A 14,388-nucleotide genomic window follows, 5' to 3' on the forward strand; every position below is an offset into this window, starting at 1 on the left:
TTTTTTTTTTTTTTTTTTTTTTTTTTTTTTTTTTTTTTTTTTTTTTTAGACAGGGTCTCCCTCTGTTGCACAGGCTGGAGTGCAGTGGCGTGACCTCAGTTACGGCAGCCTCCACCACCTGGGTTCAAGCGATTCTCGTGCCTCAGCCTTCTGAGTAGCTGGGATTACAGGCACCCACCACCACGCCCGGCCAATTTTTGTTTGTTTGTTTGTTTTTTTTGGTAGAGATGGGGTTTCACCATGGCCAGGCTGGTCTGGAACTCCTGACCTCAGGTGATGTACCCACCTCAGCCTCCTAAAGTGCTGGGATTCAGGTGTGAGCTGCCGTGCCTGTCCGGGTATGAATATTTTTAAGGCCCTTGATACTGTGAACCCAAAGTGTCTGAGACAGGTCTCAATGAATGTAGAAAGTTTATTTTGCCAAGGTTAAGGATGCACCCGAGACACAACCTCAGGAGGTCCTGAAGACATGTGCCCAAGGTGGTTGGGGAACAGCTTGCTTTTATACAATTAAGGGAGAATAATACAGGAATTAATACATGTAAGATTTATGATGGCTCGATCCAGAAGGGCAGGATACCTCAAAGGGGGTTGGGGGGCTTCCAGGTCATAAGTAGATTAAAAAATGTTCTGATTGGCAATTGGTTGAGTTATTATTAATAGAAAGGAATGTCTGGGTTGTGGAGACCAAGAAGGTTTTATCATGCAAATGAAGCCTCTGGGTAGCAGGCTTTAGGGAGAATAGATTGTAAATGTTTCTTATCAGACTAAAGGTCTGTGTTGACCTAGAGCTGTCCCCCAGGCATCTCTGAGGCCAGCTTCTTCACCTTGCCTCAGTGTCACCTGATTCTAAATAGCAGCTCCTCATCATTCTCTGTCCCTTTGTCCTGCTGCATTTTTCTTCTTAACACCTACCAACACCTCACAAAGTGCTGAGATTACAGGCGTAAGCCATCACACCTGGGCAATAGGTCAATTTTAAACCATTCCAATTCTTTAACTTTCTAACCATAGAGGAAAAAAAAAAATTTATTTTATTTTATTTTTTTTTTTGAGACAGGGTTTCACTCTGTCCCACAGGCTAGGGTGAAGTGGGTTAATCTCAGCTCACTGCATCCTCTGCCCCAGCTTCCAGAGTAGCTGGGACTACAGGCATGCTTCACCACGCCCAGCTAATTTTCGTATTTTTTGTAGAGATGGAGCTTCATCAGGTCACCCAGGCTGGACTTGAACTCCTGGGCTCAAGCAATCTGCCCACCTCAACCTCCCAGAGTGCTGGGATTACAGGTGTGAGCCACCACGCCTGTCCTGAACAAATACTTAAGTAGAGTTTCAAAGTGGGTAAGATCACTTGATATTATAAACCAAACATCTTCAATGACACCTCCTATCCCTTCATCCTGCAGTAATTATTTTCTTTTCACCCATGTAAAAGGTGTCTTGGAATCATTGCCTTGTTAAATGGACCATTAGATATGAATGGTTAAGAATTTAAGTATTCACAGGTGACTTAAGTGCCAAAGGTTTGAGGAACCCTAAGAGAGCCAGGATCTTTGCTGGAGAGATATTTAGCTCCCAAGTGCTAGGAAAACAAACAAACAAAAAATCCAGTAGTTTTCAGGTAGTGTTATATGGAGCCCTTTGGAGGCATCTCAGGAGTTGGCACTGGCAAGGCTCTAAGAGTTGCTCTCCTTAACTTGATGTGCTTTGTCTTTACTAGTTTAATATATTAGAAGTCCTGTCCTGTATGAACAGACACTTCTCAAAAGAAGACATTTATGTGGCCAACAAACATGAAAAAAAGCTCATCATCATTGGTCATTAGAGAAATACACATCAAAACCACACTGAGATACCATCTTACACCACTTAGAAAGGTGATCATTAAAAAGGCAGGAAACAACAGATGCTGAGGAGGATGTGGAGAAATAGGAATGATTTTACATTGTTGGTGGGAGTGTAAATTAGTTCAACCATTGTGGAAGACAGTGTGGCAATGCCTCAAAGATCTATAGCCAGAAATACCAGTTGACCCAGCAATCCCATTACTGGGTATATACCCAAAGGATTATAAATCATTCTACTATAAAGATACATGCAGACGAATGTTTATTGCAGCACTATTCCCATTAGCAAAGACTTGGAAGCAACCCAAATGCCCATCAATGGTAGATTGGATAAAGAAACTGTGGCACATACACACCATGGAATACTATGCAGCCATAAAAGGATGAGTTCATGACTTTTGCAGGGACATGGATGAAGCTGGAAACCATCATTCTCAGCAAACTAACACAGGAACAGAAAACCAAATATCACATTTTCTCACTCATAAATGGGAGTTGAACAATGAGAACACATGGACACAGGGAGGGGAACATCACACACCGGGGCCTGTCAAGGGGCAGGGGGTAGGGGGATAAGGGGTAAGCATTAGGAGAAATACCTAATATGGATGACGAGTTGATGGGTGCAGCAAACCACCTTGGCATGTGTATACCTATGTAACAAACCTGCACGTTCTGCACATGTGTCCCAGAATTTAAAGCATAACAACAACAAAAAGAGAATTCCTATCCCCCCAAAAATTAGAAAAACCACACATGAAAAGCTACACTTCAATCTCTTGTAGAATTATTTCTTTTTTTTTTTTTTTTTTTTGAGACAGAGTCTCGAACTGTTGCCCAGGCTAGAGTGCAATGGTGGGATCTCGGCTCACTGCAACCTCCACCTCCCAGGTTCAAGCAATTCTCTTGCCTCAACCTCCCAAGTAGCTGGGACTACAGGTGCATGCCATCACTCCAGCTAATTTTTGTTTTTTAGTAGGGACGGGGTTTCACCATGTTGGCTGGGATGGTCTCGATCTCTTGACCTCATGATCCGCCCGCCTTGGCCTCCCAAAGTGCTGGGATTACAGGCATGAGCCATTGCGCCCGGCCATATAATTATTTCTAAACTCTTCTCTACTTATACTATAGTTTTCCCCCTCTTTTTATGCAGCTCCTTGAACACTTGAATATTAAATGATTGTATGACTAAGAAAACTCTGACATTTTCCCAGGAACACGGTGCAATATTTCAAAGTTTTTGAGAATATCTAAGTATCTGAAGTATCTAAGCTTAGTTAGAACCATCTGTTGTGTTATCAGAAATGAGATAGGCAGGTGGAGAACCTAGCACAAGCTTTCAAATTCAAACTTTAGTAGAAACAGCCCTAGTAAGTTTCTGGGGCATTGGAAATAGCAGCAGTTATTACATAAAATTATCCTTTGATGGTAGCTTTTTATTTTGGTGTAAATATCAAAGTCGTTAACTCCTTTTAACTAGAATTGTTAGGAATTCTGTAAATATAAACAGTTGACTATTTCTAGGTCTTGTTCATGATTTTTAATGTCAGTTGAGGCTAAAATCTAAGATCTAGTTAGTAGAATAGACAAAAATTGTATATATACAGTTTTACAGATAAAAAAGTACACTTCTCTTATGTATGGCAACTGGGCTGGAACCAATGTGGTTTAAAATCACAAAGCAACAGGCCCTATGCTTTGCAGAGGTGAACATAAATGTGCTTCTGATTCCCTAAATTTAGGATACCTAGAAACGTCTTTACTCGAATAAAAACCAGGATGAGGGCATAGAGAACTGGCTAATGTACCTTGCAAATTGAGATATGGCCTGGGGTCCAACACCGACTTTTTGTGTTTTCCCCATAAACTCTTTCTTCATTAAGAAAGTGCACGGTGGCTCACACCTCTAATCCCAGCACTTTTGGAGGCCGAGGCAGGCGGATCACCTGAGGTCAGGAGTTCAAGACCAGCCTGGGCAACATGGTGAAACCCCGTCTCTACTAAAAAATACAAAAATTAGGCGTGGTGGCGCACGCCTGTAGTCCCAGCTACCAGAGAGGCTGAGGCGGGACAATCGCTTGAACCGGGGAGGCGGAAGTTGCAGCAAGCAGAGATCACGCCACTGCACTCCAGCCTGGGCAACAGAGAAGGAATCCATCTCAAAAAGAAAAAGGAAAGTACGTGTTGCCAGTGGAGGGAGAAAAATGGCAGCACAGACCATGATGGTCTCTACTCACCAAACTGAATTTGTCCTTCGCAGGCCCGGCATCTGTCAGCAGTCTAGTCCTGGGGTTCATTTTTAGAATATCTCCAGTTGTGGTACCAAGGTAGAAAAAGCTATCATCGTCGGCCATCTGGGGAAGAGAGAAAAAGAAACCTGAAGACCTGGATGGCCTCAGAGATGGCCATGAACCCCTGGTCAGGAATGGGATGAGGTTCCTCTGGCATCCTATGAAGACTTGCAGAGATGCGCAGGGCTGCTTTTATTTCCCCAGGCTGAAAGATGGGTCAGAACAGCTCTGAGGGGAGCAGGGTTAGGGCTTCACATAGAATGGAGGGAAATCTTAGACTCGAATTAACCTGTGCATTTCACTTGAAGCCTATTTGGGTCTGATGTTAATAGGCATACTCTGCCAGTTCGGACTTTTGAGACATCTCTTAAGGGCTCCTAGGATGAAGGTATGCTTCTCCAAAGAGGATATACATTTGCTGTATCTCATATTTTCCAAAGTCTACATCCATAAAATAACTATGCATTAAACAAGAGGAATAAGTCCATGGAGAATGAAGTTATATGGGTCGAGTATCCTTAATCCAAAAATCTAAAATCTGAAATGATCCAAAATTGGAAACTTTTGAGTGCTGATGTGACACTCAAAGGAAACGCTCACTGGCACAACTCAAATTCTGAATTTTCAGATTAGAGGAGTTGAACTGGGAAGTATAATGCAAATACTCCCAAATCTGAAAAAAAAAAATTCAAAATCCAAAACACTTCTGGTTATAAAAATGTCAGATAAGGAATACAAAACCTGAATATATAAATCTGCAGTTGAAATCTATTAATAATTTCCCTTTATGGAAGAGATTCCATTTCAACAATGGGTTTCATGGTCAGAAACTTTATTTGTAGTAGCAGAAGTAGCATCAGTGGCATAGGAATGTGGTGTGGGCTCTGAGAGCCACAGGCTACATTGCTTTCCTCCAGGTGGGGCAGGCTCTGGGTGTTTGATGACAGCCTAGATTCCAGCAAAACAAGGTTTACCTGCGCTGCATCTAAGTGACTTTTCCGTGACTTCTGAAGGGAGCTTCTTTTTTTTTTTTGAAATAGAGTCTCACTTTGTCACCCAGGCTGGAGTGCAGTGGCATGATCTCAGCTCACTGCAATTCCACCCCCCGGGTTCAAGCAATTCTCCTGCCTCAACCTCCTGAAAAGCTGAGATTACAGGTGTCTGCCACCAGGTCTGGCTAAGTTATTGTATTTTTAGTAGAGATGGGGTTTCGCCATGTTGCCCAGGCTGGTCTCGAACTCCTGACCTCAAGTGATCCACCTACCCCGGCCTCCCAAAGTACTGGGATTACAGGCGTGAGGCACAGCGCCTGGCCAAGGTGGGCTTCTTCAATCAACATCCCCTATGCCTATGCCTCACCTTCCTATCCCCAGCCCCATGTACATACACACACAAACACCTCGGTCAGTACTACTAACAGGCATGTGTGCTAATTGCTACTTAATACTTCAACGAATACTTACTCCAATACTCATGACAATCCTTTTCATCTGTCCTGTTTGGCACTCGGTTGGCCAGATTTTTCTATTTGGAAGATCCAGTTCCCATACTCGAATTGTCCCACTATATATAAAAATAATTACAATCAAATGGACACCGATTTAATAATCACCTCATCCCTGAAACTGAGGGGAAGAGATCCAAACATTTTTGAGGTCTTGTTACAGCCTAGTACACTATGAAAGATCTATTATTCGATCCTCATAACAACACCATGAGGCAAGTTTTATGATTCCCCTGTTGGAAATAGATGCTCGGTGCCACAAATTAAAAATCAGCACTGAGACAAAGGATCTTTCAACAACACAATTTTTACTTCCTGGACTGCAGGGAGGGTACTCTCCTGACAAGACGGCTAGTGGAGCACCCTTCCTGCAGTCCAGGAGTACAACTTGCATTGCTGAAAGATCTTTTGTCTCAGTGCTGATATTTCTTTGCAGCACTGAGTATCTATTTCCAACATCCCCCCCACAAATGAGAAAGTGCAGAGCTTGAAGACAGCAGAGCAAGGATTCACACCCAGCTCCCTCCCACTCGGAAGTGCACACTACCCACTCTGCTGAAAACAAACAGACACATAAGCATGGGAACAAGTGCAGAGCAAATCAGAGCTTATTCAATTTCTTCCTCTTTGTTCTTTTCTTTCTTTCTGACAAGTAAAAATGCTATATATTCATGGTGTACATCATGATGCTTATATACATATACACATTGTAGAAGAGCAAAATCAAGCTATTGAACATGTGCATTACCTCATATACTTACCATTTTTTTTTTTTGGTGGTGAGAAACTTAAAATTCTTTTAGCAATTTTCAAATATACAATATATTATGAACTATACTGACCATGATCTTCACAACCTAAGTGTCCATCAGAAGATGAATTGACTTTGGGAGGCCGAGGCGGGTGGATCACCTGAGGTCAGGAGCTCGAGACTAGCCTGGCTAACATGGTGAAACCCAGTCTCTACTAAAAAAATACAAAAATTAGCCAGGCGTGGTGATACGCGCCCATAACCCCAGCTACTGGGATTATCCCAGCTGCTGGCTGAGGCAGGAGAATCGCTTGAACCTGGAAGGTGGGGGTTGCTGTGAGCCCAGATAGCGCCACTGCACCCCAGCTGGGGTAAAGGGGGAAATTCCAAAAAAAAAAAAAAAAAAAAAAAAAAGAATGGGCTTTAAAAATGTGGCATATGTACACAACAGAAAGAAATTTTGACATTTGTGACAACATGGGCAAACCTGATGGACATTATGTTAAGTGAAATAAGCCAAGCACAGAAAAACAAACACTGCATGCCTTCATTCAGCTGTGGAGTATAAAAAAGCCAAACTCATTTGACAGGGAGTAGAATGGTAGCTATCAGAGGCTGGGGGTGGGGGAGTAGGGGGATGTTGGTCAGAGGACACCAAATTTCAGTTCAACAGGAGGAAGAGTAAGTTTAAATGTGTGGTTTTTTTTTTTTTCCAAGGAAAATTTTTAAAGGGAAGACCTGTGGTGTAGAGTCTTGTCTTCAAGGAAAGAGAAATTAGACCAAGCAATTGGTTTTGCTAAAAACCAAGCTTTTTTAGCAAAAAGCTAAACAAAATTAGCACCTAACACAGGACTTGATATATGGTCAGTATTTATTCATTATATGTTGAATCAATCTGAATTAATAATTGTATAAAAATACCAAGGTCAATATCATAGTCAAAGACTCCAGTGAATATCTTTCAGCAGAAAAGAGTAATCTAAAACTGTATCAGGTTTTTCTTTTTGTTTTTTAGCTCCCAGAGTTATACATATAATAAGTACTCAGACATATTTTAAACATACTTAACTTTTTTTTTTTTTTTTTTTGAGACGGGGTCTCGTTCTGTCACCCAGGTCAGAGTGCAGTGGCGCAATCTCGGCTCACTGCAACCTCTGCCTCCCGGGATCAAGTGATTCTCTTGCCTCAGCTTCCGGAGTAGCTGGGACTACAGGCACACCCCACCAAGTCTGGCTAATCTTTGTATTTTTAGTAGAGATGGGGTTTCACCGAGTTAGCCAGGATGGTCTCGATCTCCTGACCTGGTGATCCACCCGCTTTGGCCTCCCAAAGTGCTGGGATTACAGGTGTGAGCCACTGCATCCAGCCAACTTTTTTTTTAAAACAAAGAGCTTTTTCATGGTCATCCTGGTAGATGTTATTTGGAATCTGAAATACTGAAATTTGCAGGACATCTCATGGGGACAATATAGTGGAATACATGACATTGGGACCAAGTTAGAGAACCCAGCACATACAGGTGCCATGTCAGAAATTTTACTTAAGAATGATAACTTTCTCAGTTCTCAGTGTCACATGAAATCAGACCAGATATAGAATGCAGATTGTCCTAAAAAACACTTTTTTATGTACAATTCAGGTTTTGAGTGCTGAAGAAACATCGTTCATGGACATCAGAATGGACCAATGCCCGCTGCTTCAGGGGCTGCTAGGGAGCAGACAGAACCCCATAAAACCCTGGCTTGGTCAAATCACTCTGCAAACCTGAAAAAGTTGAAGAGCATCACTGCAGCCTGCGGTCAGTTGCTTTAGATTGCTTGGTAGGGGCTGGCTTTCATGTCAGTCAATTAGCTTCGTGGCCTTTGAATGGATCATTCCTCATAATTAGCCAAGGAACAAATGTCAGTTGTGCATCATAAAGCGGGGATGGAAAACAACATAGATACAGAGCTGCACAAATTCTCTTCTCTGGCTGGAAAAGTAACTAACAATGTGTGCCTTTCCCAGATGGGGAGGCCACAGATGGGTTGAAAAAAGAAAGTTCTACTGAACACATACTTGAACTCTGTATTTTCCGATTTCTTGACCTTTGAACTAGTATACAACATTAAAAAAGAATTTTTTTATTCATGTTTCACCTTGCCTTCAAACTCCAAATGGGCACCTGAAGTCAGGAGTTGGAGACCAACCTGGTCAACATGGTGAAACCTTGTCTCTACTAAAAATATAAAAATTAACTGGGCATGGTGGCAGGTGCCACCACGAGGAGAATCACTTGAACCTGGGAGGCGAAGGTTGCAGTGAGCTGAGATTATGGGCAACACAGTGACACTTCATCAAAAAAACAAAAAACAAAAACTCCAAGCAGGGTTCTAATTAGTGAATCTGTAAATCAATTTAAATCAGTTTATTCCCTTAGACAGATTCTGGCCTCTGTTCAAACTTTCAGCTAGGTCACCATTAGCTGGTTAGCTGATCCTACCGGTAATTATCTTACAGGGCCAACAGTCTAACCATTTGAAACTTCCTGGCAGAATTCATTTGCAGACTCTCACATCATGGGACCCCAGTCTTGCTCTGTCACCAGACTGAAGCCAGTGGCATGATCTCGGCTCACTGCAACCTCTGCCTTGCGAGTTCAAGCAATTTTTCCACCTCAGCCTCCCAAGCAGCTGGTCCTACAGGCACCCGCCACCACACCCGGCTAATTTTTGATTTTTAGTAGGGACGGGGTTTCACCATGTTGACCAGGCTGGTCTCAATTTCCTGACCTCCTGATCCGCCCGCCTTGGCCTCCCAAAGTGCTGGGATTCCAGGCCTGAGACACTGCGCCCGGCTAACATCAGAATTTTTTTTTTTTGAGATGGAGTTTCACCCTTGTTGCCCAAGTTGGAGTGCAGTGGCGAGATCTCGGCTCACTGAAACTTCCGCCTCCCTGGTTCAAGCGATTCTCCTGCCTCAGCCTCCCGAGTAGCTGGGACTACAGGCGCGCGCCACCAGCCCAACTAATTTTTGTATTTTCAGTAGAGCTGGGGTTTCACCATGTTGACCAAGATGGTCTCGATCTCTTGACCTCGTGATCCGCCCACCTCGGCCTCCCAAAGTGCTGGGATTATTATTATAGGTATGAGCCACAGTGCCTGGCCCCAGAATTTTTAAATAAGCATAGTTAAAATATTTCCAGCAAAAATAACTTTTAATGACTACAGAATCATAAAAACTATGATGTAAGGTATTTTCCAGGACTAAAGACATGTTCCCCAGATCACAATGATCATGTTTTCTTTGCAAGAAAATATAGCAATTTATGAGTCCTGAAAACTCCGAGCGCGGACACCTACTTTCCAGCAGTCACAAACATCTCATCCCGGCACCTGGAGAAGATCACGTGGGTGGCATTCCCAACATTGAGGCCGGCCGCAGGGCTGCCGCAGATGGCATCTCTCTTGGCTATGCTCCACACCACCACACTGCCAAAATAAGAGGGACCAAAACACACACACACACACACACATACACATAAAGTCAAAGAGAAAACAGGTTTTCAAAATAAGACACAACCATCTTAGTGCTTCTAGAAAGAAAAAAAAAAGAACAAAACAAGTTACTTATGCATGTAGTCCCAGCTACTCCGGAGGCTGAGGCAGGAGAATCTCTTGAGCCTGAGAGGCGAAGGTTGCAGTGAGCTGAGATTGCGCCACTGCACTCCAGCCTGGCGATAGAGCAAGACTCCATCTCAAAAAAAAAAAAAAAAAAAAAAGCAAGAAAATCACGCCACCCTTGACATCTCCTCAACCACACTGGGTATTAGAAGACATGTGGGTGACATTTTAAAAGCTTTAAAGGAAATGATAAAGCTAGAAGCCAGTGAGCCCATCCATCAAGTCTGACTCTAAAATAAAGACCTTTTCAGACATGCAAGGCTTAAAAGTCCACCACCCATTTATCTGATATAAAAAATTTCCTTGGGGAAGTATTCCAGTTGAAAATAAAAAGGAATGCAATGAAGAAGATGACAAAAGGCAGTGTTTTCAACCTTGGACATGCATCTGAATCAACATCAGAATTATTATTACTATTATTTTTTGAGATGGAGTTTTGCTCTTACCAGGCTGGAGTGCAGCGGGCGTGATCTCAGCTCACTGCAACCTCCACCTCCCTGGTTCAAGCGATTCTCCTGCCTCAGCCTCCTGAGTAGCTGGGACTACAGGCACACACCACCACGCCCGGCTAAGCACACGAGCGCCGTGAAGAGCATCTCCAGGCCAAGAAGGGGAAGATCAAGACTGTGTCTAAGGAGAAAGAGACAAGAAATAGGAGCTCCCCATTTCTTGTCTGTAGAGAGCAGTCTCGGTGATGACATAGATTGGTCATTAAAATAAAACAAGGCAGGGTGGGGAGAGATAATACGGGGAGAAATGCTGGATATAGTATACACCTAAAGTGAAATAAAGAAAATTTTAGATAGGTAGAAAATAAAACTCCATATATAAAACAAATAAATAAATAAATAGAAATAAAAAAAAAGTCTTTTTTTTGCTTGCTGTCCTCAAAAAAAAAAGTTGAGCTAAGAAGGTTAACAGGGAATTTCTGGATACATTGCTTATCAGAAACACTCAGGGTAGAAAATAAAACTTCACATACAAAACACACAAAAATAAATAAATAAAAATAAAAAACAAGCCTTTTTCTGCTTGCCCTCCTCAGAAAAAAAAGTTGAGCTAAGAAGGTTAATAGGGAATTTCTGGATACATTACTTATCAGTGGTAATGGCCCAGGGAAGGGGTGGCCGCTTATGAATGACAAGAAAAGGAGATCTCATGAAAATTTTGTTGACTTGCTATATTGTAAGAGAAGAGCTGTCATTATATAACTATACACAAATATACATTTCCTTTGTAATAAACCTATGAAGCTCAAATAAGAAAATACATGTAAAAATGTACAGAAGTATTCAATCCCACAGAAACCTCAGGTGTAATTATTTTTCTTCCACAGACTGTGTTCCTTTGACATTTACATAGGAATGTGTTCTGCATTGATGGTTCTTCCTAATACATTTTGTTTATGTATTTATTTATTTTTAGTCAGAGTCTTGCTCTGTCGCCCAGACTGGAGTGCAGTGGCGCAATCCTGGCTCACTGCAAGATCCACCTCCCAGATTCAAGCCCTTCTACTGCCTCAGCCTCCTGAGTAGCTGGGATTATAGGCCTCAGAACTACGCCCGGCTAATTTTTGTATTTTTAGTAGAGACAATGTTTCACCAGGTTGGCCAGGCTGGTCTTGAACTCCTGACCTCAGGTGATCCACCTACTTCAGCCTCCCAAAGTGCTGGGATTAATTACAGATATGAGCCACCACGCCCGACCAGTTCTTGCTAATATATTTTAAATATACTTCTTTTTTTTCAATTTCCCTTGTGTTCTCTGCCTACCAACTTGACTGTGAGTTAACTCAAGGGCAAAGATCATAACCTGTCTTGGCTATGCAAATTAAAGGTGCAGCCTCTGGAGTCATGCTGCTAGGGTGGGTTTGTCTTCCAGATCTGTCACTTACCAGCGGGTTCCTTACTTGTCACCTGCCACCAATAGCTTCCACTTCTTGAAATTAATGCAATAAAAATGTTCAGCTCATGCCTGCCACATAGTAAGCGCTTTAAAATTGTAGCTGTTGTCGGCTGGGGGCGGTAGCTCACACCTGTAATCCCAGCACTTTGGGAGGCCAAGGCAGGTGGATCAGGAGGTCAAGAGATTGAGACCATCCCGGCCAACATAGTGAAACCCCGTCTCTACTAAAAATGTAAAAATTAGCTGGACGTGGTGGTGTGTGCCTGTAATCCCAACTACTTGGGAGGCTGAGGCAGGAGAATCGCTTAAACCTGGGAGGTGGAGGTTGCAGTGAGTGGAGATCACACCACTGCGCTCCAGCCTGGTGACAGAGTGAGGCTCTATCACAAAAAAAAAAAAAAAAAAAAAAAAATGTAGCTGTTGTCTTTCATGACAATGATGATGATGATGGTGGTGTCTTTCTTTTCAGCAATGGATCTTGTACAATGTCAAAAGGGCAATTATACTTTTTACAGACAATAGTGGTGTAGAGCCAAGTGATGGCCTTCCCATGTTATGGCTACATGGCTGTGATAACGGTGGAATTATATGCCTGCACTCTAAACTCGCTGAGTCACACAGGATGTAAACATCCTGCCTCAGCCTATCCTTGACCAAAGCATAGCCATGTTCCTTACAGATGTTCACTCTCACCACTTTTACTCAATGCAGTACTGGGAAGCTTGTATAACTCCTAGAGCTCAGGCCAATCAAATCAGACTCTCTGAAGCTACACCCAGGCACCAGTGATTCCCTAAAGCTGCCCAGGTGATTTCAACATGCAGCCAAGTTTGAAAAACACTCTTTTATGGTATTTTTCTCAGAGGCTTTTCACACAATGCACACTCAAACATAAGACAGGCCAAGAGAGAATATTAGAGGGGACAGGGCCCTTGTCACTTGTGGAAATGTATCTGGCAGAAAATAAGAAAATATTGCAAACTTTGCATCTGACAAAGTATCTAGCATCTATAAGGAACTTAAATAAATGTACAAGGGAAAAAAAACCATTAAAAAGTGAGCAAAGGACATGAACACTTTCCAAAAGAAGATATACATGCAGCCAACGAACACGTGAAAAAAGGCTCAATATCTCCTGTCATTAGAGAAATGCAAAGCAAAACCATAATGAGATACCATCTCATATCAGTCAGAATGACTATTATTAAAAAGTCAAAAAATAACAGATGCTGGTGAGGTTGCAAAGAAAAGGGAATGCTTATGTACTGTTGGTGGGGATGTAGATTAGTTGAACCATATGGAAAGCAGTGTGGCAATTCCCCAAAGAGCTAAAAAGAGAAAAACCATTCAACCCAGCAATCCCATTACTGGCTATATACTCAAAAAGAATATATATTATTCTACCATAAAGACACATGTGATCGTATGTGCATCACAGCACTATTCACAATAGCAAAGACATGGAATCGACCTAAATGCCCATCAATGGTAGGCTGGATAAAGAAAATGTGATACATATACATCATGGAACACTACACAGCCATAAGAAAGAATGAGATCATGTCCTTTATAAGAACATGGATGGAGCTGGAGGCCGTTACCCTTAGCAACCTAACACAGAAATAGAAAACCAAATACTACATGTTCTTACTTATAAATGGGAGCTAAATGATGAGAACACATGGACACATAGAAGGGAACACAAACACTGGGGACTGCTTGAGGGTGAGGGGTGGGAGGAAGGAAAGGATCAGAAAAAAATAACTACTAGGCTGAGCACCTGGTTGATGAAATCATCTGTACATCAAACCCCTGTGGGGATGTAAGTTTACCTATATAACAAACAGTGGAAACATAAGTTTACCTACATAACAAACCTGCACATTTACCTCTGAACCTAAAATAAAAGTTGCAAAAAAAAAAAAAAAAGAATAGAAGTAAATGTGTTCAGTTCATTACCTTCCATCATCTGGGCCTCCTAGCGATACCAAGTACAAATCATTTGGAGAAAAGGCCAGAGCTTCAATTTTGCCCTTGTGAAGGGACAGCCGAGCAAGCAGCTCTCTTTTCTTATAATCCCACAAAATGATGTCTGCCTGGGGGCAAGAACACACCGTCAGATCATAGGGAGGCATTCAAAGCATCTGAGGAGATAGCCACCCTTCTTGATGAAAATTAGTACTGTCACTTTTCTTTTCTCTTTTTCTTTCTTTCTTTCTTTTTTTTTTTTTTCTTAAGACGGAATTTCACTCTTTTTCGCCCAGGCTGCAGTGCAATGCCGAGATCTCGGCTCGCTGCAAACTCCACCTCCCAGTTTCAAGCAATTCTCCTGCCTCGGCCTCCCAAATAGCTGGGATTACAGGCACATGCCACCAGACCCAGCTAATTTTGTATTTTTAGTAGAGATGGGGTTTTACTATGTTGGCCA

General features: G+C 42.3%; 1 protein-coding gene across 3 annotated transcripts in view; it reads right to left on the minus strand.

The window, feature by feature from the left end:
• CFAP52 (cilia and flagella associated protein 52) overlaps positions 1–14,388 on the minus strand; it is a 63,661-nt gene that overhangs the window by 35,544 nt on the left and 13,729 nt on the right. For all 3 annotated transcript variants that reach the window (XM_032280294.1, XM_032280293.1, XM_032280295.1), the window contains 4 exons: positions 13,920–14,056; positions 9,735–9,863; positions 5,602–5,701; positions 4,085–4,201 (listed from right to left, as the gene is read on the minus strand). In XM_032280294.1, coding sequence (XP_032136185.1) covers positions 4,085–4,201; positions 5,602–5,701; positions 9,735–9,863; positions 13,920–14,056 — 483 coding nt within the window. The remainder of the gene's footprint in view (positions 1–4,084; positions 4,202–5,601; positions 5,702–9,734; positions 9,864–13,919; positions 14,057–14,388) is intronic.

This window comes from Sapajus apella, unplaced genomic scaffold, assembly GCF_009761245.1.
Source record: "Sapajus apella isolate SASKATOON/1434 unplaced genomic scaffold, GSC_monkey_1.0 scaffold12, whole genome shotgun sequence".
Classification (NCBI taxonomy): domain Eukaryota; kingdom Metazoa; phylum Chordata; class Mammalia; order Primates; family Cebidae; genus Sapajus; species Sapajus apella.